Raw genomic sequence first — 23,270 nt, 5'->3', positions numbered from 1 at the left:
GCTTCCTTTCATCATCCAGTTTCAGTCTACTTTCTACCGTTGCAGAACATGTATGGCAGAGGCTTATCTAAGGAATGGAAAAGGAAAATAATTACATAATTTTGAATAATACAATTATTTTGAATATGGCAGAAACCTTCTTATTCCGCGGGGATAATCAACACTTTCTCAAACATGCCAGGTAAGTTTAATATCCCCTTAAAAGTGGATAGAGCCATGAACAATAACTATGAAAGAAAAGCAAAATCTCTCTTAAATCTCATGATTTAAGTGAACCCTGCTTGGACTCAACAGAGTAATGCACAGAATAAACATGTCTTTTAATGGATGGGTCTACATGGTTCTCCATCTTATTTTTGTCACCTGAGTCTAAACAGCTCTCCTTTACATGATTTCAATTAGTGCAGCTCTTTTTTGTGAAACATTCATACTGAAGTACAAAATACGTGGCCTGATTTCTTAGAATGGTGTTAATCTACTTAGGTACAGGTGTAATCATATCATAGCTCACTATTCTTACCATGCATTTACAAGATCAATACTTGGTATTGATCTAGTAAATACCTTGTACTTGGAGTGACTGTACCATTTGAACATTCATTGTGTTTGAACTAGAGTGACTCTGGATATATCTCACGCTGCGTAGTTGCACAGCAGTAGGGTGGCACGACTGTCAACATAAGCACAACTGAAAACAACATATCACTGTGAATGTTCAGCTGGCAGTTATTTTTTATTTAATCATTTATTTATACATGGCGTATTTGAAAAGCAGATATTTACAATTTAAGCGCCATCCTCTTCTAAAGGAACCAATAGAATGCAAGGAAAATAAAATGGAAGAGGCAATGAATCTGTACTCATCTGCACAGACAAGGACATACAGGAACACACACACACACTCATGCGCACATGCACACACACACAAAGAGAAAGGCATACACCCACACAAATAATTATTACCAATGCATGCAGAAAAACACTGCCACTCAGTCCAGCGCTCACACATTATCGTGATTACATACGTCAATGGAACCCACTGTCTTTTCTCACTGACACACACACAAAAACATTACGGTGATTGCATGTGCTTATAAAAGCATCGGTCTGAAGAAACACTTCATCTCAGATCTAAGGCTTCATGCATATTAATATATACATGCATGCCTGAATGTATTGCATGTGTGGGCACCTCTGCAAACTGACCATATGTTACCATAATTACAAGTGGAGACACTATATGTGGCAGTGTTTCTCTATGTGATTAAGTGTATGCCTGTGTGAGGAGAAACTGGCAGTTAAGCAGGTTTAAGTGTTAAAGGCGGGTCATTAGGTAATATCACATTATCTATATTACGCATAATCAGCATGCAAAAACAATTACTAGGGCAGGGAAAGTAGAGTTATGTTCCCTGAATGCTGGGGATATATTTATTTTCCACTGGAGAATTTATGCCATATGCTGTATGCCCAGGCTCATGTGGGCAAAGGGTGCAAGGTAGAGATGGAGTACCAAGCAAAACTAACATTTTAATTTCAAAACACTGTTATATAATTCTGAAAATGAACAGTTTAAAAAAACCCTTGACCTAGACTTCTTCTTTCTCAATATTACAAAAAAAAGAGAAGAAACACCTGATTCTTTTTCACATTTAATGGTCAATGTGGGACTGTGAGGAAGCTCAAGCTACAGCAAACAAAGTTAATATTATTACTACTGAGGTCACACAGGCCTGTTTAATTTGATTTTTGATTTTTGAACTATTTATAATTTAAAGTGTAAGTTTGTGTGTGTGTGTGTGTGTGTGTGTGTGTGTGACTCACCGACATTCCCAAAGTGACAGCCTCCCAGTTGGTACTGGATGCAGGGAGGGGAGAGTCGTACTACAGGAAAGGACAACAGAGAGAATTAATCCATCAATCAGCCATTCAATGGATGAGAAGTCATACAGCAAAGGAGGAAATGGGAATGACTGAATGAATGAAAGAATGAATGAATGAATGAATGAACATGTGTGTTCATCAAGTTGGTCAGCGAAGAAACTCACTACCTTCTAACTGTTAAAGCCAAGAATCGTTTTCAGTTGCTGAAGCACACAGCTTAATTTTCGCATTAATAACCCACACAGTTTTGACATTGTAAAATAGATTTTCAGTAGTTTTAGATCCTGTGCAGTCATTTGTCAGTTACAGTAAAACTTGTTCTGCTGAAAGTAAGTAGGGAAAACAACACCTGTTGAGGTTAAAGGTGCATTATGCAAAATTAATTAACATTTTTGTCTGTTGTGTCTACAGGGTCCTCGCTTTAGTCGACCCTCTGCAATTTTGGATTATGGACCTTAATGACCTTAATGACCTTAATAACACTCAAAATGGGTAGGTTTTGTATGTAAACATCTGCACTGGATAGTATTTTCAACGAGTCAGAACATGATAAAACACAATCAAAACTAAACAGTGAGGACAACCACAGGAAACTTTTTTGTCAATTCATCCTATTTTATTACAACTGACAGCCTACTCAGCGCTATCTGAACTGCTCAGACCTCTCTGCTGTTCCATGCAGGTTAAAACAAACACCATAAAGTATTTGCAAACGCTACTTGACCCACGTCTGGTGCATGTCTATGTGTGTATTTGAGTGTGTGAGTGCTGACGTGTAATCCGGGGCTATCCGAGGTATTCAGGTGCGTGCCTGTCTAACTGATGGACTGTCAGAGCATCAGCAAAATCCCAAGAGAATTTCCAATGAAGCTGGTTGAAGCACGTTTGTCTGTGTCTGCGCGTGTGTGTGTGTGTGTGTATGTGTGTGTGTGTGTGCGTGTGTGTGTGTGTGTGCGTGTGTGCATATATGTGTGTATGTGTGTGTGTGTGTGTAAGAGAGTGAAGAGGGAGAGGGAGAGAGAGAGAGAGAGAGAGAGAGTAATTAGAGTCTGGTCAAGGCACGTTTAGGTGATAAACACTCATCAGACTGACATATTTAGCACACATGCACGCAAGCACACACTCTCACTCTTCCTCACGTACACCCTCTGTCTCTCTCATTACACTCTTCATGCACACACATAACATCTCACTGGCTGTCTCCTTGAAGAGTCTTAAATACCATCTCCGGTCAAAGCAGCGCAGTAAATCTGCCTCCACTACACTTCAAAGACATGGTATCCTTACTTGGTGTGTGTGTGTGTGTGTGTGTGTGTGTGTGTGTGTGTGTGTGTGTGTGTGTGTGTAAGTGTGTCTTCCTCTGTATTTTTGTGCATGTAATAGAGTTGACATCAAAGCCTGTCAGTGTGCGGTGTCTTTGTTTTACAGCTTCTCGCGTGCAGCTCTTGGATTAACGCACATATACTGCACACATACTCACACACACTCACACACATCGGCCAGCTGTGAATGAGGTCAGAGGGGTTCCTGTAAGAGCATGAGTGTGTGTGGTTGTGCACACGTGCACGCATGTTTACAGATTCCTACTCTCATTTCCTTATAAGGACACGTGTTTCATGTAAAACACATCTGGGCCACTTGATAGGAAAAGCAATAGGAAAAAGTTTAAGAGTGAGGGTTCTGTAAAGTGCTTGTTTATAACCAGTAGTGTACAGCACTGTAAATGTACTGACCCCTTGTATACAGTCTACAGCCACCAGCCAGCTTCATTACCAGACTCCTGTCCTCTCACCTCCTTATTGTAAATACGAAATAGCTTATCAACTTAACCATGAAGGGACAAATTCTTATTTACTGAATTGGAGTAGAGGACGGGACACCTGGGAGCTGCCTGAGCCAACCTCCGTCTTGTGCCGCTGGACACTCAGCCACTCCACTGGAGCAGTTGGAGATTAAATGCTTTAGAGTGGTGCATGTTGAGCAAGGGGAGTGCATTTCCTCATTCACATTACAACCCCACTTCTTGTGAGCTGGAATATAGCCAGAGGACATTTGGTTTCCTATGTAGGTAAATCACACAGGTCACATTTGTGCTGTCCCATGCATTTGTTCCAAATGCAAATTAGTGCTAGTTTTGAGGTTGGAGTTAGGAAAATACCTCTTGTCTTCAGAGCACTGTTCCTACCTGCTACTTCTGGTGCTTAAGTAGTTCATTAAAGCCCAAAAAAGGGGATATAAGAGAGCTGGGTGGGTCCTCAATCAGGCAAAGGAAAATCAGATGTTCTTTGGAGAGGGTTAGATCAATGGAAAATATGTTTAATTTTATCTCCTTTTTAAACAAACATCCTGTGTAGAATACGGCCGGTAAACTTAAAGAACATCCAAGGCACACTGTTCCTTTGAAAAACTAGTTAAAAAAAAGTTTTTTTTTTTTTTTTTTATTACTCGGCTAGGTAAAATTAAAAAATATGTTTCAGCTCCAAGAGCCTTTATAAGGGTGCAACAGATGGATGTTCTTTAAAATTGCCTGTCGTACTCTGCCCAGGATGTTTATTTAAAAAGGAGACAAACCTAAAGATGTTTTCCATAGTTCATAAAAGCATTCGCATTTGACGTCCTAAATATTTGGCACCAGGGAGCCGTTTTTAGGAAGAAAATTCCTTTACAGTGGAAGTGATGCAATGTGTTCTGGAAGCAGCAGCAGTTTATCTGAAGCAGGAGAACAACTGATCCGTCCCACTTCTTGCTAACTCTAAGGACATTAGGGCACACACATACACATGAACCGTGAGATCAGGTGTTTTCAGTTTCATTCTTGAGTCATGTTCTCTGGAATATCTGTGAGCCCAGTCTGTCTGGCAAGCCTCCATTGTTGGATCACACTGGAGTGTTTTGGGAAGCCTTTTAGGAAGTTCTGGGAACTGACTACTCATCTTTTCCTTTCTTCCACTGTACTTGATTGAGCAGTACCTCAAGGGAATATCCTGGGAATACGGATTTCTATATTTATATGACCAGACTATCCAATATCACTCTCTCCCTATGCAAAGTGAGAAAACATGAAGCTGTTGAGGCAATACTCAATGTGAGGTGGATTCATGCACTCATAGATGATTTCCTTGAGATTTCATAACCAAATTCCTCTTAAAATGTTTACCTTATGCAATCAAAGCAGTTATTGAAGGGTGCTTGGTGGGCGTGGGAGTACTCACAACGTCTCAGCTGAATTTATCGGTTTCATTCCTGGTCTCCTACATTGAAAAGTTGTATCCGCATTCTTAATCTGCATTCTTAATGAAACGTCAAGCTTGTTTTAGGTGAACCTTGGACTTGAAAAAGTGTTTGCCCTGTCTTCTCTTTTGTCCATATGTTCCAGGGACAGGATATCAAAGCGCAGCCAAGGTCTGGAGGGTATCCAGTTTGGATATCACAAGGCTAAGATCCCTGCCTTTTGTGAATCTTATCCTTCTGTCTTTCTCAGGCTGTGATCTCTGGAATGTGATAATATTGTCAGAGTGTGAAGCGACTGGGATGAAATCAGCATCTCCAAGTACAAAGCCGTGGTTCTCTCTAGGCTTGAGCCGACTATTTGTTATTAGACCTTTATCCGGAAGCCCAGTCCCTGTAGTTGTGCTCATTTGCAGGGTTGGAATCAACGTCAGCGCAAGGGAGTCATGGTATATGGCTCTCTCTCACTGGGCTAGGCTGAAATTATAATGTTTAGTCTATAGGTTACATCTTAATCTTGATTCTGATCTTAAATGCAGCAATGGATTTGTTGTTTTCCTGATCATGGATATTGGGTCCATACTAGTAAGCCTGTGGTCATGAGTGAGGAAAAAGAAGGACTGGAAGGTTGACCAGTGGACAGGCAATGCAAGTACCGTATTGGACTGTAAAGGTGAAGAAGGAGCTGAGTTGTGAGGCACAGGTCTTCCTAACTCCTGGTCATGAGCTTTGAGTCGTGACTGAAAGAATGAGGTCATGGTACAGAGGTCATAAGCAGCGGAAATGAGGTTTCTCAGATGGGTTGCAGGCTTCACGCTACATTAACTCGGACTCTTGAGGAGCTCAAGAGTCCATGAGGACACCGAAGTGGAGGAGAAGGGCAGCTGGTGAGGAAACTCAGGCTTCCTCCCTGTAAAGGTGCAAAGGGTGTGTCTGAGTGGGAGGAGGCCTCGGGGCAGGAGGCAATATGCTGGAGGGATTACATCCATCACCTGGTGGGCGACATCTTAGGATCCCCTGGAGGAGCTGCATGGTGGATGTAAGAGAGGTCTGGGCTGCACTGCTGACCCCGCTGCAACTGTGACCTTGAAGGATAAGTGGCTTGAAAATGGATGTCTGAATGGATTAAGACTGTATTCAAGATATCAAAATCATACCCACTGGAAACAAGATGCAAGAGGACCAAAGAAATGATGTTTGGGATGAAAAACTGTGAAATGAATAATAGAGCTGAACTATCATCGCAATATGGTCAAGTGAAATATCCAAAACGCAGGGGTAGCAATTTTTTGATAAATGGAAAATGTGCAATGAAACACTAACTGAAGTATGGTGCTAAAGAGATGCTCTGGCCTATATTATGCAGTCTCCAGATGTAAGGCAACATGTTTGTTGGTACAAACCCCAATTAAAAATGAAAAAGAAAATGATGATACAAAAATTATAATTTCTACTAAAATTGTGAATCATCTTGTGATTGCAATATCTGTATGATTATTTGCAATATGAATGCCCTTCCATGACGTTATGCCATAATCAACTCGAATGCTGAACGATTTTAGGAAAAAATCTAATTGCGATTTTTCTGGCAGATATTGCGATTTCGATTTTATTAGCGATATTTCTTCAAATCAAGCTTCAGTGCAATATTCACCATGTACAGTAACAAATTTAAAACATGAAAGAAAATTACATCATACCATCATAACATTAAATGCTATTTACTCTAATGCAAGGATAAATACTGTAGCGGCTACATTCTTGACCACCAGAAGCCGCGAGGGGCTAAGCACGGAGATTGTTTGTGACGCGCAAAACGCTGGAAAAACTCAGATCCACTGAAGTACGTGCGATTGCTTGTTTATTCTTGTCGTACACATTACAAACAAAAAAAACGCAAGGACCAGGCGATCACAAGAAGAGCAGTGTGAAGCGGTCAACAAAGGATATGCTCTCCCTACTCACCCCCTCTCCATACTGACACACCGGTGCACAGGTGTAGATAATGCTAAAACACCGAGACTGCTATGCCCACGTGATGTGCCAATTACCGTAAATGACATGATAAATGTGCAACATAAACAATACTCACATACCATGGCTCCAACATTCCAGCCCCTAATTATTATCAGATTATAATTACAACAAAAATGAAATAAGGAGCCATTTTACACAGCATCACTCGAAATACACCACACATTTACAACAATATACAAACACTATTCATATTATTTCTTCTAGGGTCAGAGGTTACTAGCACTTAACCCACCGCAAGAGCACAGCTTTTACCGCTGGCCCAAATCACACAGAGGCCTCTTGCAGAAGATAGACCTTAGTTATGGGCCTATCTAAACAACCAGTCTTTGTCTTGATCAGCAACCTTCGCACAAAACCTTTCCTATCAGGAAAGGTCTGAACAACAAGTCCCATAATCCAAGAATTGCGTGGCGCTGTATTGTCCGCAATAAGCACAATGTCCCCAACCACATAATTGCGTTTAACGCCACACCACTTCTGACATGCCTGCAACTGTGGCAAGTATTCACTGACCCACCGCTTCCAGAAGAGATTTGCCATGTACTGAACTTGCCTCCAGCGGCGACGAGCATAGACATCATCTTTGTGAAATTCCCCTGGTGGTAGAGATGGGGAAGTCTTCAATAACAAGAGATGATTCGGTGTAAGTGCCTCCAGGTCATTAGGGTCAGTAGATGCCTTGGTGATCGGACGGCCATTAATGATGGCTTGCAATGAAACGCCGCAGTGCGTGGACAAATGAATCTGTATCCAGAGAAGCGGCAACTTCAATATGGATAGCCCGTACAGCCAGACATGTAAATATGACTCCATATCTTTTCACAATGCTTCTTCGGCTCCTGACCTCAAAAGGTCCGAAGTAATCCACCCCAACCCTGGTGAATGGAGCCTCATCCGGACAAATCCGGTCAATAGGCAGATCTGCCATCTGTTGGCAGGATGGAACAGCTTGCAGTCTACGGCACACAACACAGTTGGATAAAATTTTTCTTATCGCTGTACTGGCGCCTGGGATCCAGTACCTTTGACGCAACCTAGCCAGCATGTAGTTGCGTCCACCATGGCCCACCTCCTGATGTATATGCCTCAGAAGAATGTCAGATATGTGTAAGTCTTTGGCCAGTATCACAGGATGTTTGGTCTCTTCAGGCATAGCAGATTTACCTAGGCGTCCTCCAACTCTTATGACACCACCTTCCAACACAGGAGAAAGTTTGAAAATGCTGCTGTTCTTCTTCACAGTTCTGCCATTCTGCAAACTGCAAAGCTCATCAGAATATCTCTTCCTCTGGCAAAACTTGATGATTTCCTTTTCGGCATTCATCAACTCACCCACTGTAAGCAAACCTGTTCCTGGCTCTGAAGAGGGCTTTGGCTGTTTACTTACATACGACTGAGCAGAAGCTGAGCTTACGTGCTTCCTCCTCTGACTGCGACACAGGAGCCAGCCTTTAAACCTGAGAATCCAGGCCACAGTCCGCTTCAAACTAATCCAGGAGGAGCAACGCTGGATTAAACGAGTGGTTGCATCCACTTCCTCCGCACCATGCACAGCATTCACAACAACACTGATCTTAACTTCTGGATCATCCGACAGAAGTTTGCCCGAATCATCTGGATTCACAGGCCACTCTTGCTCGGGACACAAAAGATATGCAGGTCCTGACAGCCAGGTCTCATTCTTCAGGAACACATCTACTTTCAGTCCTCTTGAGGCCATATCTGCAGGATTGCATGAAGTATTAACATATCTCCATTGAGAAGGATGTGACACTTTCAGAATCTCTGAGACCCTGTTTGCAACAAAAACACGGAACCTTGAGGTCTCATTTTTTATATATTTTAGTACAGAGGTACTATCTGTCCAAAACACAGATTCTTGCAGCGGCATATGTAGCTCCTTCCTCCAGAAGGTGTCCAGGCGGCTTGCAACGGTAGCAGCTGTCAACTCCAAGCGGGGTATGGAAACTGCCTTCAGTGGAGCTACTCTGGCCTTTCCCATGATGAAGGAACTATGCACCTGTTGTCGCACATTCCACAAAAGCATTTAAGTCACTGCGCCATAGCCGTCTTCACTTGCATCGCTGAAGTGATGCAATTGTGCTGCGACAACTTCTCCAAAATCTGGAGGCTTCAGGCACCTGGCCACCTGAAAATGCTCCAACTGGCTGAGGTCCCCTAACCATTTCATCCATTCCTCTGTGGCTGCAGGTGGTACGAGGTCATCCCAACCAAGGTTCTTTCTGCACAACCTTTGCAAGATGATCTTGGCAGAAAGGACAACTGGACTCAGGATTCCTAAAGGATCATAGATTGAGCTAATGATGGAGAGAATGCCCCTTCTTGTCAGAGGTCTATTTGGCACCACGATCTTAAACTTGAAGGCATCAGATTGAATGCACCATTGCACCCCCAAGACTCTCTCCACAGGAAGTAAGTCATGATCTAGCTCCAGACTCTTCACACCCTGTGCCCTCTGCTCTTCTGGTATCGCAGCCATCACAGCATGTCTGTTGCTCATCCATTTTGTCAATTTAAAGCCACCTTTGGAACATATGGAGACCAGATTATGATAGAGCGCCACTGCCTCGGGCTCATTGGCTGTTGACACCAGGCAGTCATCCACATAGAAACAATGTAGAAGCTTCTCTGTAGTCTCCCTACCAAACTGATCTTCACTATCCTCAGCACATTTTCTCAGCACAAAGTTAGCACAACTTGGTGACGAAGTTGCACCAAAGATATGCACTGTCATTCTGAAATCTGCCAGCTGTTGAGTAAGGTCACCGTTGGGCCACCAGACAAACCTTAGCAGATCGGCATCTTCCGCTGGTACCTTTACCTGATAAAACATGGATTCTATGTCAGCCATAATCACTACTGGCTCCTTCCTAAAGCGAGTCATTACCCCAATAAGGGAGCTAGTGAGATCTGGTCCCTGTAGGAGTTCAGCGTTGAGAGAGGTCTCCTGGAAAGTTGCTCCACAGTCAAATACCACCCGAAGCTTCCCTTTACGAGGGTGGTAAACACCATGGTGTGGGATATACCACAATCTCCCATCACTGCATTCCAGCTCTTCTGCAGGTACTTGCTCTGCATATCCCTTAGAGATAATGTCATTCATGAAGTCTGTGTACTGCCGATGGAATGACAAGTCCCTTTTGAATCTCTTCTGCAAGTTTAGAGCCCGCTGTTCTGCAACTTTCCTGTTGTTGGGCATGGCTACCTCACCATTTCTCAAGGGCAATGCAACTTGGTAGTGACCGTTTACAACCTTTGCCGAATGTGTGACAAGTTCCATAAATCTTTGATCTTCCCTGGATAAACCAGGCCGCTCATCATGACTGCACTCAGGGAAGTCCATCTTAAATTGTTGTTGCCAAAGCTCCTCCAAATTCACAACCAAGGTCCTGTGAACTGTGACAACATCCAATTCATCTTCATCACCTCCTCCTAGTGGCCCATTTACTGTCCAGCCCAAAACAGTCTTAACGGCATAAGGTCCATCATCTACACTGCGGATTACTTGTAGTGGTTCCAGTGCCCTTGGCACATTTGTCCCAATCAGCAGCTCAACTTCTGAGTCAATCTCTGCTAGCTCAATATGTTTCAGGTGAGGCCACCTCTGGAGATCCCTCTGATGGGGAATATTTCCCCTATGGACTGGCATACTTTCCTGAGTAAAAGTTTTGGGCAGGTCCAAAAATATATCACTGTCAAGGCCAGCCACTTCCAGTCCAGTGACAACATTACTGCCAACATCCTTCTCCTGACCCATTGTCCGTAGAAGGATGCGTGTCCTTCTTCCTGAGAGGTTGAGCTTGTTCATGAGATTACATGTACAGAAAACAGCTGTGCTACCTTGGTCAAGGAAAGCATAAGTGACTACTGTCTTGTTACTCTTCTTGCATTTCAGCTGCACAGGAACTATGAGTAACTTGCAATTGTTATCACCAGCCCCAGTAAGACCACTGGATACTAAAGCACCAACCTCCGGAGGATCTTGTCCTTTCCCTGCCTCTGTCTCCCTTTTCTTCGACTGGATGTGAAGCATTGTGGGGTGTTTCAAGCCACAGATTTTACATTCAAGACGCTTTCTACAATCCTTGCTGATGTGACCTATGCACAAGCACGCAAAACACACTCCATTCTCCTTTAAGAAAGCAATTTTCTCAGTGTGAGCCCTCTTTTCCAATTGAGAGAAGCACTCCAGGGCATGTCCACCTTCACAAAATAGACAGGGTTTATTGACTGGTGAAACAGGATTTGATTTCCTTTCCTTTATTCTAGGGCCTGTACCAGTCTCCACTGTGGTCACTGTTGTGGCAAAACTGCTTCCCTTTGTCCTGGTTCTGGGATTTGAGCAGGTTCGGTTTGTGCCTTTACTTGGTGCTGGAGATGTGTCTTGGATATTTCCAAACACGGGATCCGTTGCAATTCTCACTTGCATCTCAACAAAATTCACAATGTCACTGAACGTTGCTCTTTGCTTCCGTCTCTCTTATATTTCACAAGCCTTCGTTCTCCATCGATCTCTGAGCTTATAGGGCAGCTTCTTCACTATTGCCAGCATGTTAGCAGGCATATCAAGCTCACACATGTACTGCACACCATTCATCACATTACAACAGCCTCTGAGAAACAGACTGTAGTCCTGAAGTGCCTTAACATCTTCTGATTTGATTGTAGGCCATGACAAAGCTTTCTCCATATAAGCAGCAGCTATCCTTTGCTCATTCCCAAAATGCTCCTGTAGCAAGGCCTTGGCCTGGATGTAGCCCCTCTCTGGGTCAACATGCTGGCAGCTTCGGATAAGTTCCCTTGGACGACCCCTAGTGAATTGTTCAAGATAATGCAAACAATCACTGTAGCTGTCAGACTTTCCTTCGACACTGCTCTCAAAGGCTTTCATAAATGAATGGTACTGCAACGGGTTGCAAGATTTGAATGTCTCTTTTAGGCAGAGATGACTGATGCTGTTGTTGTATCAGTAAAGTTGTTATTTCATTTTGCCTTTTCATAATTTCAAGAGCCGTGTTCTGATCCCGGGTGCTTGAAGATCCTTCAGTGTTCAGAGGGGTTTCACACTGCAGCTGAACGTCAAGAGCCCTGTTCTGAGGATTGAGATCATAGGCATGACTAGTTGTAGTAGCAGGCTGAACATGGGCATCACAGGTTGGCATTCTGTATTGAGGTCTTGTAACTTGATCACTGCCACTGATCATTATCTTTGTGTCCTGTTTAGGTGCTACTGATATCTGAGGAATGAATGGAGCAGCGTCAACATTGAAATTTGTTTGCTTTCCTTGAGTTTTATCAAGACAAGAGTACATGGCATTGGACTGTTGGGTAGCATTGCTTTTAGTACCAGATGTACTAGCAGCCCTTAGCACACTCAGTTTAGCCATATGAGCAGCAATTTCCTCATCCATTTTAAGTTTTTCTTTACGTCTCCTTATCTGTTCCTCTTGCTCATCCAATGCATGTTTTTCCTGTAAAAGTTGCTGCCGTGCCATCAATGCAGCCAAATCAGCCTGTGCTTTAATGCGGGCAGAAGAGGTAGTCGATACAACAGATTTTCTTCCATTTGCAGAGCCTTTAGTAGATTGGGTGCTTGCCACATTTGATATACTGTCACTTGGCTTCACGTCATCCTGTAGGCCTTCATCAGATGTAATGGGGCCTGTGGCTTCAACTACGGCCTGACAGGCTTCATCCATTTGCAGGTGAGGCTCAGCATTGTTTGTTGCAACCAAGTCAGATTCCACAGGGTTGGATGAATTTCCATTTTTATCCAGCCATTTTCTCACATCATCCTTGAATGAGCTGCTGTATGTTTTGATACTAGAAAACCACTCATTTTGTTTGGCTTGTTCATCCTCAGGTACCAAAAGAATTACTGATTCATGCAGCTGAACAACAGAGTCACAGAGCTGAGTGAGAGTTTGCAAGTCATTTTTCAACTGCTGTGCATTTTCAGCTTGTTTCATGAGGTTCTTCATAGCAGGTATTAAACCTTTGATTTTGTCCACATAATCATAGGAAGCAGCAGCAGTTTATCTGAAGCAGGAGAACAACTGATCCGTCCCACTTCTTGCTAACTCTAAGGACATTAGGGCACACACATACACATGAACTGTGAGATCAGGTGTTTTCAGTTTCATTCTTGAGTCATGTTCTCTGGAATATCTGTGAGCCCAGTCTGTCTGGCAAGCCTCCATTGTTGGATCACACTGGAGTGTTTTGGGAAGCCTTTTAGGAAGTTCTGGGAACTGACTACTCATCTTTTCCTTTCTTCCACTGTACTTGATTGAGCAGTACCTCAAGGGAATATCCTGGGAATACGGATTTCTATATTTATATGACCAGACTATCCAATATCACTCTCTCCCTATGCAAAGTGAGAAAACATGAAGCTGTTGAGGCAATACTCAATGTGAGGTGGATTCATGCACTCATAGATGATTTCCTTGAGACTTCATAACCAAATTCCTCTTAAAATGTTTACCTTATGCAATCAAAGCAGTTACTGAAGGGTGCTTGGTGGGCGTGGGAGTACTCACAGCGTCTCAGCTCAATTTATCGGTTTCATTCCTGGTCTCCTACAGTGAAAAGTTGTATCCGCATTCTTAATCTGCATTCTTAATGAAAAGTCAAGCTTGTTTTAGGTGAACCTTGGACTTGAAAAATTGTTTGCCTTGTCTTCTCTTTTGTCCATATGTTCCAGGGACAGGATATCAAAGCGCAGCCAAGGTCTGGAGGGTATCCAGTTTGGATATCACAAGGCTAAGATCCCTGCCTTTTGTGAATCTTATCCTTCTGTCTTTCTCAGGCTGTGATCTCTGGAATGTGATAATATTGTTTGTTTGAGTGTGAAGCGACTGGGATGAAATCAGCATCTCCAAGTACAAAGCCGTGGTTCTCTCTAGGCTTGAGCCGACTATTTGTCATTAGACCTTTATGTGGAAGCCCAGTCCCTGTAGTCGCGCTTATTTGCAGGGTTGGAATCAACGTCAGCGCAGGGGAGTCAGGGTATATGGCTCTCTCTCACTGGGCTAGGCTGAAATTATAATGTTTAGTCTATAGGTTACATCTTAATCTTGATTCTGATCTTAAATGCAGCAATGGATTTGTTGTTTTCCTGATCATGGATATTGGGTCCATACTAGTAAGCCTGTGGTCATGAGTGAGGAAAAGAAGGACTGGAAGGTTGACCAGTGGACAGGCAATGCAAGTACCGTATTGGACTGTAAAGGTGAAGAAGGAGCTGAGTTGTGAGGCACAGGTCTTCCTAACTCCTGGTCATGAGCTTGAGTCGTGACTCAAAGAATGAGGTCATGGTACAGAGGTCATAAGCAGCGGAAATGAGGTTTCTCAGATGGGTTGCAGGCTTCACCCTACATTAACTCGGACTCTTGAGGAGCTCAAGAGTCCATGAGGACACCGAAGTGGAGGAGAAGGGCAGCTGATGAGGAAACTCAGGCTTCCTCCCTTTAAAGGTGCAAAGGGTGTGTCTGAGTGGGAGGAGGCCTCGGGGCAGGACGCAATATGCTGGAGGGATTACATCCATCACCTGGTGGGCGACATCTTAGGATCCCCTGGAGAAGCTGCATGGTGGATGTAAGAGAGGTCTGGGCTGCACTGCTGACCCCGCTGCAACTGTGACCTTAAAGGATAAGTGGCTTGAAAATGGATGTCTGAATGGATTAAGACTGTATTCAAGATATCAAAATCATACCCACTGGAAACAAGATGCAAGAGGACCAAAGAAATGATGTTTGGGATGAAAAACTGTGAAATGAATAATAGGGCTGAACTATCATCGCAATATGGTCAAGTGAAATATCCAAAACGCAGGGGTAGCAATTTTTTGATAAATGGAAAATGTGCAATGAAACACTAACTGAAGTATGGTGCTAAAGAGATGCTCTGGCCTATATTATGCAGTCTCCAGATGTAAGACAACATGTTTGTTGGTACAAACCCCAATTAAAAATGAAAAAGAAAATGATGATACAAAAATTATAATTTCTACTAAAATCGTGAATCATATCGTGATTGCAATATCTGTATGATTATTTGCAATATGAATGCCCTTCCATGACGTTATGCCATAATCAACTCGAATGCTGAACGATTTTAGGAAAAAATCTAATTGCGATTTTTCTGGCAGATATTGCGATTTCGATTTTATTAGCGATATTTCTTCAAATCAAGCTTCAGTGCAATATTCACCATGCACAGTAACAAATTTAGAACATGAAAGAAAATTACATCATACCATCATAACATTAAATGCTATTTACTCTAATGCAAGGATAAATACTAAAAGGTAAGAATTGCTTCCAACATGTATTTATTGCCAAGAAACATGCATGTACATTCTTTAAAGTCCTTGACTAACGGCAGTTATTACAGCTGAATAAACAAAACAGCTATATTTGACTGTCTTAATTTTAAAAAGTAGTGCAAAAATCCTTAATTGTGTTAAGTTAAAAAAGTTAAATAAAATACAAAACAATAAAAAAATGATGTTAAATAAGTAATAACACTCCACATTTTTCAGCTCTGTTACAACTTTTTCCTCACACTCCGCGTACAGCTGTGGGATGGCAAACTGGTTGAAGTAGGTGCGGGAGGGAATCATATCTTCTGTCCAGCGTGCGGAGGCGGTTTTGAAATCTGTCTCTGGTGACCGTGCTAACGGACACCATGCCTTTGGCAATACAGCGTGTTATGGTAGTCGTTATCTCCCGGTGTCTGCTGCTGCTCTTTTCATACGGAGTTACACTAGCAAACGACACTGTAATTGTAGTGTGTTTGCTACAGTGGGCTTGAGCATCACTTCCACATGAATTTTCACAAGATTTTTGGCCATGCAGTCGTCATGTACATGCCTGCAGTCATTTTTCAAGGGGTGGTCTAAGTTGGTTGTGTTGTCACTGGATGTTGCAACTTTTGCACAGTATCTGTTTCTGGTGGTCTGCAGTCTCAAACCTGAAATACTCCCATATGACCAACATGCTGCTTTTTGTGGGATTAAATCCCACTAACCTCAATAGTTGACACAACAGATCCTGGGTCAGTCAGGAGTGCTGCAAAAAAACGTAGCTTTTGCGATCACATGATCGCATTATCTGAAATCGCAATTTCGATCAGAAAACGATAAATCGTTCAGCCCTACTGCAGATGGTGTTTTTTCCCCTCTCTCTCTTTTTTCTTTTTGGAGTGGAGCAGTTGTCTTCTTGTATCAGACAGGCACAATACAGGGATTTCAGGAAACAGGGGCATGTTGTAGGTGTAACACAGACAAATGTAAAATGAAACATGGCTTGTGTTTTGCAAAACAAAGTTCTTTTGCCATGTTTTCCCTCAGTCTCCATCTGACTCTCTTCCTTGTCTCTCTCATACTGACACTCTTTTCTGTCCTTCCTGATTCTTCCTTTATCTACTTCCTCATGAAAGTCCACTTCATTTCTCTCTTCCCCTTCCCTCCCCCCTCTGTCTGTCTCTCTCTCTCCCTCTCTCCTCGCTCTCACTCTCTCTCGCTCGCTCTCTCTCAGTCCGGGCTGTTTTAGTCATTAGTTGACAGGCTGATACCATCTCAGACACCTGTTCTCTCCTTCCAATGCTTCACCTCATTCTCTCCCTGCCTCTCTCTCTCTCTATCTCTCTCTCACTCCTCTCCTTCTCCCTCTTATCTGTTCGATAGGTCTGGAGAGAACAAATTAGACCGGCTAAATGAAGCCACACACACTGCTGCAGTCTAACAGTGGGGAAAGTGTGTGTGCGTGTGTGTTTGTGGGTGTGTGTAAGTAAGGGGAGAGAGAGAGAGAGAGAGAGAGAGTGAGAGTGGGAGAGAGAGAGAGAGAGAGGAGAATGAGGAGAATGAGGTGGAGAAGCTGCCATCTTGCTAATGGTGTTTTTTATAATTGGAGTAAGCAGTCTCTCTCTCTCTCTCTCTCCCTCTCTCACTAAGTCTCATACACATGCACACAAAAGCTGATGTTGGATGATATGAATTCAGCCTGAATTTGACACATGTCCAGCATTGTGCCAATATGAATTTCACGAATGATCGATGGTCAGCTTTCAAAGAGTAGTATGACCTGTTCCAAGATCATAAAGTCTAGCATCTGCAGTGAGAATTTTGAGCCTTTCTAGAAGCAGTCCCATTGTCTCAGATGATTCATTTTTATATAGTGCTACAGGTTTGTAAAGCGCTGAATGGCTCAGGGCATGTCTGATCTGCTGCTCTGTTATGAACTGTCCAGACTTCTCAGGTCATCTGGGACAGGTCTGCTTACTGTACAAAGGGTCAGAAGAGGGTGGCAGAAAAAGTGTGCGTGTGTGTGTGTGTGTGTGTGTGTGTGTGTGTGTGTGTGTGTGTGTGTGTGTGTGTGTGTGTTCGTTCACAAGCATGTCTGTGTGCACTGCAAAAAAGTCTCAATGGTAACAAGCCATTTAGTCTCACATAGTCCCATATGTTAAAAAAAATCTGCCAGTGGGATGAAATTATCCTACTCGTCTCCAATGCTGTTTTACTTATTCAGAGAAATTTTCTGGGGGCACGTGTAACTAAGTTGCAACAAGACAGAAGAAGGCAGATCAGCCTGTTAGTATTGAGAAAATGACTCTTGATTCAAGAAATTTCTGGAAAAAAGTGAGATCATCTAGCAGATAACGTTAACCATGACCTTTTCCTAACCTTAACCGAGTAGTTTTGATGGCCAACAAAGCTAACGAACGAAGTTAATGGGAGCGAGTGTTGATGTGTGTTATAACGCTAACAGTTAAGTGATGTTGACACATGCTCCACCACATTGGCTCCAAGTTTAAATGTTGATATGGAACATATTTTAGAACATATTTTTTTTTTATTTCAGAAACGTTGTCACTTCAGTGTATTTGTTGGTTTGCAGAAATGTAAAAATGGCAACATTTTGTTCTGGCGACTGGGTTGATTCAAACCTGTGTGTTGCATTCCCTTTTCCCCTCTCCTCTGTTCTCACTTCCTCCTAACAAGGAAGCCAGGGAACATCTTCAAAAGTCTCCCTCTCTCTCCTGCTCTTTCTCTCTTTCCATTTTCGCCTCTGATTACAAAGCAAAAGAACATCTTCAAATCACAGTCTCTTTCTTCCCCTCTCCTCTCCCTGACAGTGTGACAAAGCTAATCTCCTTATCCGTTCATTTGACAGCCTTTTAAAGGACACTTTCTCATCCTCCCTCGCTTGCTCCTGCCCTCCTCCCCCTATCCCTCCATCTCCGCTCCATTGTCAAGTGGACGTGTGAGAAAAGAACAAAGCGGCTAATGCATTTAGGCATTTTACTGAGGGTATTGCCGTGGCCTCCTTCTCTCGCTCTGCCTTCCTTCCATCTATCCCGCCCCCGCTCCCACCGTCCCATCTCTCTCCTTCGTTGTCAAGAGGAGGTAACAGAGTGAGAGAGAAGAAAAGAGGAGCTAATGCACTGAGGCATTTTACCTGGAGCCTTGTTGTGGTATCTGGACTGAACTCGATGAGATTAAAAAAATGACTAGGCTAGCTTCCAAATGGCAGCACATGATTCATCCACATCAGTATGTGTGTGTGTATGTGTGTGTGGCGCGGTAGTCATGCTAAAAACAGCGCTATTGTCCTTAATACGTGAACTTGACATTTTTGAGATACAAAGTTCTCAACCAACAGACATAAAAGGTTAACAGTTAACAAAAAGTTTTCTAACACACAACATAATGATAAGCGCACCACAGCCTCTATCTCCACCTAGACTGTAGCCATTCTGTGGCCCCTCTCTCTCTCTCTCTCTCTCTCTCTCTCTGTCTTTCTTTCTTTTTCTCTCTTTCTTTCTCCTCGTGTGTCTGTGTGAGTGTGTCTGATTGCTGGAGTGGAGACAGGTGGCTGGAGTCGGGAACAAACTTCACCAGCTGCCACGCCTCATCATTAGTCCTGCTGTTTAAACATGGTCCAGACTCCACCATGCCACTGGATCGTAGACTCTGTTATGCAGTCAGTCATGTTTGCAGCAACTTTTGCCAGTTCCAGTTCAGCCTGCATCCTACCTGCACTAATTCCTGTTTTTCATGTGCCTGCAGTTGACTCCAGCCGCTGTCTCTGGTCCTCCTACCTCCTCTTCTCTTTGTCAGCTCCACCAGCCCTCATCCCTGGTCAGTTCCCCAACCAACCAACCAGCCTGCGCAGCCCCTGCATCCTCGCTCACAGCAGCGTATCGGCTCCAACCATCCCCCCTCTCACCTGGTCTGCTCTGTCCCCTGGCTCTCCTTGTCATCGGACGCCCTCCCCCCAGCCTGGCTCACATTACCTTAAGCCTCAATCCAGCTTCGGCCACTCACCCTACAAACGAGTTCCACAATAAATTATCCTCTGACCACATTCTCTGCCTCCTGTCTCTGTGTTCTGCACTTGGGCTCCCAGCCTTAGCCTTAACAGAATAAACTTTTTGGGAAAGCACTGTTTGGCATGCTCTCCAAAGCTGTGAATTCACCATTTAAAACATGTTTATATTTAATGATATCTTTATATGTGCTGACCACTATGTTCTAGTGTGCTAGAAAGTTTCTGTAAACTGTTTATACATTATTTATAAATGCTTCATTGGGGGTATCCAAGTATTACCAGGCAAATCTATGCAGGTTGTATGTTTATGTGTATGCAGTATGTATGTCCGGTGTGTGTGTGTGTGTGTGTGTGTGTGTGTGTGTGGCTAATGCTCACCACTAATGAGAAGTAGACTTTGAATCCCGGCTTTGCAACAAAGTAGTCATCAGACTTGAAGGTGACTCTAAGCATGTTGGTTTTGGAGTTGAGACTAGGCGGTGCCTTCTGCCCACACCAGCGACCCCAAATTATAGTGCTGGTCTCTGATTGGTCCTCCACTTCAACAAAGTCATACCTGGAGTGAGACAGAGAGATGGAAGAGAGTGGGACATCGAGAGAGGGGACAGATGTGTGGGAGGGAGGAGTGGATAGAGGGAGCGAGAGAGGATAAAAATTGTACCCAGAAAACAACACTCTGCATAGTGAAACGTTTCTGGAACAATGAGGTCAAAATGGCCACTTTGGGATTGCTTACATGGACAGAAGATAGAGAATGAAAAACGACTGAAAACTGTCACAGAGTTATCTTTGACATGCACATTTAGCTCTTTTGCTGATATTCTCACTGATAGCAACTTAAAATGAGAGAGCTTTAGAATCTATGGAAGGCCAATGGGGCAAAAAGAGAATTAAAAGTAGGCATTGAAATGAAATACTTACCTGTGTCATTGTGTTTTCAAGTGCTTCGGCTAAGAATGTTCCCTTTATAAATGTCGTTACATAGCAGGCAATAAAGAAACTGGAAGCCACTGAATAAAACAACACCAACTGAATAAAACTTTGCAAAAAAGTACAATCATGGCTCATGAAAAGCAAATGCAGAACACATAGGCTTGCAGCTGTAAGCAACATGTTTCGAGTGCACAGGCCTTTAGGCAAACTCTGACACAGTCGGGGGAAATAGTGATGTCAGAGAGTAAAAACACCTGAGTGTAAACTAGAATGAAAGGTAAGTCTAGGTAAACCAAGTGCTAAATGTGCTGCTCAGAATTAGGTGCAAAGTGTAATAATTGACATGTTCAAATGTACAAATAATCATAGCACAGCACCAGGGTTCATGAGTGCTGCTGATCTATACCAGTTACTCCACTGTCACTGTCATGGCTGCTGAGCTTTCTGAAAATAGCTAAATTGTTGTCTTCCTGTGCGTGTGTGTGTGGTGCTTCTCACCACACACACACGCACATAGCCGGGCTGATACCTGCTTTGTGGGGCGGTGAGTCTGGTGTTAGAAGAAAAACACGCAAGTATTTCAAGCTGCTGAAGGCCCAGACTTGTTCACTCAGTCTGGAATAACGTTACCATTGCAAATTAACAGCATTTTCAAACGGCTCGTAGACAAATTAATCCAAATAATCCAGTGGGAGCTGTGAGAGAGTTAAAACCGTTTCTGTCATTAAACAGTTTTTTTCTTTACTTTTGGTTTTCAAGTGGTGGCTGTCAACTAACACTGCCTCAGTAAAACATTTATCATTCTGCGTGTGTCTGTGGTTTGGGTGTTTGTACTGACAACACTGCAAAATTGCATATTGCATACGGCACCTTTTTCACCAAAGTGGAGTTAGTCAGTCAGTGGGGCACTCAGTCCTTTTCACTGAGAGATCTAGAGCCAGCATGCTTAGGTGGCTGGCTTACACTTCACAGCTAACGAATGGAAAACAGCTCTGCTCCGTACAATAGTCAACTCAGTGGGTATACACTTACATGCAACTTTAAGAGAAGTGTATACTATACACTTCTATACTATACACTACTGTACTATACACATTGTAACTAACAATCAAAAACCAAAGAAAGCCTTAATGATACACAAACTGTCATGGTAAATGTCACGATAAATGCTTTTGTGAAGCGGTGATATTACATTTTCTGTTCCAGGTGTATGACATGTTGCTTATAGCTGCATATGTTTATCAACCCTTATGTGCTGTACTTGCCATATTTTGCACTTATTAGCACAACTGAAAGATGACTACAGTAACTTCCAGTTTTTGAATTATATGACTTCGACAGCCAGTTTTGAAGCCCAAATTTCCACATTGTTTTTGAATAGATGCCTGGATTTACACCTCATGTCCCATTGGCCTTCCATATGACAAAAGACTGTAATTAGTAATCTACATCTGACGTAAGTATGCTTGGAGTCACATATATACATACGAGAGGCAATAAATTGCTATGCTGACAAGTTTTTTCAAGATGGTTTTTGCCACATCGGCCTTCCATAAGTGCCTTGATCAAGGACACTTTGACAGAACACATAAGCTCTTTTGGGAATCAAACTTTGTCTGAGAAGCCAATTCGCAGTGGGTTGTCAACCTGCAGGTCTGTCCTGCCAATACACTTGACAAGTAGTCTGATGGAAAACTTTGAAGGTACGACTTTGAGTAAACATTCCAGCAATCAATGGCCCAGTCAATTAGTGAGTCCATCTATCAAATGCAACACACTCGCACAAACACTAATGTACACACAGACACTTAGACACACGTATAGTCAGTGTGGAGAAAAAGACTTGAAACGCAAGGCCAAGTCCCTGTCTCAGTCTTCCTACTGTTCTGCATCTCTCCTCCCACTCGATTCCCCCTGCTGCTCCCCCTTGCCTTTTGTAGCAAAGTGCTTACAAAGACGGCTGAGTTGCATACGGGGATTAAAAAGTCTATTTTCTCCCCTAAACCCTCAAGGACAAACTTCTTGTGCTTCTTGCCAAGAAAGCAAACTTCCCCTATCCATCCCTCCCGCTGTAATACCACCCTCTGCCTTTTTATTATACCCCCTTCCTATTCTCTCACTTCTCACGGCTTCTTTCAATCTTGAAGTGTCAATGCATATATTGTTGGAAAGCTAACGCAGCATACATTATCAAACCCAACCCCCCTTTTTTCACACACTCCTCTATAAATTTGTCCTTTTTTTTTACTCTCAACGCGGCTCTCTTGTACACAACCATCTTTCCACATGAAGGCTTTTTTGCATAACAAACTTTCTTTCCTTCCTCTCCTCTTCATCCTCCTCCATACTTTCTTCTCATTCCTCCATGCTTCCTCCTCCTCCTCCTATTCTGCACCTGTTTCTCCTATTCAGCTGCTCCCTCCTTCCTTTTTTCCTTGCTTCTCCTCCCAGCTGCTAGCTCCTTCATCTCCTTCTCTGCAAATTCTCATCTCATAAACGCGCTTTTCATAAATTCTCATCTCATCTCACTTCCCTCTGCCCTGTCCTCTCATCCTCTCCTCTTGCTTCCATCATCCCCTTCCACATCTGTTTCTTTTCACACTCTCATCTCTCCGTCCATCATACCTGCACACCCCGTTCTCAGGCTCCTCCAGGCCGAAGTGTCCGTCAAACTCCAGGTGGATGCGGGTGCCTGGCGGTGACAGCAGTTTCCATGACAACAGCAGGTTACGGGGGTAAGCGTTGGGGTATCGTGGGCTGTAGATGGCTCCACCCACTGATGTTACTGCGACGTTCTCCTCTTTGCGGTACAAGTCTGTGGTGAGGCGATTG

General features: G+C 43.2%; 1 protein-coding gene across 2 annotated transcripts in view; it reads right to left on the bottom strand.

Annotated features, from left to right (window-relative positions):
• pdgfd (platelet derived growth factor d) overlaps window positions 1-23,270 on the bottom strand; it is an 83,979-nt gene that overhangs the window by 25,858 nt on the left and 34,851 nt on the right. For both annotated transcript variants that reach the window (XR_003929287.1, XM_030067973.1), the window contains exons 2-4: window positions 23,064-23,253; window positions 19,884-20,061; window positions 1,825-1,884 (exon numbers count right to left, since the gene is read on the bottom strand). Coding sequence is in view for 1 of the 2 variants with exons in the window: in XM_030067973.1 (XP_029923833.1) it covers window positions 1,825-1,884; window positions 19,884-20,061; window positions 23,064-23,253 (428 nt within the window). In the remaining variant the exon portion in view is untranslated. The remainder of the gene's footprint in view (window positions 1-1,824; window positions 1,885-19,883; window positions 20,062-23,063; window positions 23,254-23,270) is intronic.

Source organism: Myripristis murdjan, chromosome 13, assembly GCF_902150065.1.
Source record: "Myripristis murdjan chromosome 13, fMyrMur1.1, whole genome shotgun sequence".
NCBI classification, from domain to species: domain Eukaryota; kingdom Metazoa; phylum Chordata; class Actinopteri; order Holocentriformes; family Holocentridae; genus Myripristis; species Myripristis murdjan.
This window is presented reverse-complemented; position numbering and strand designations above follow the sequence as displayed.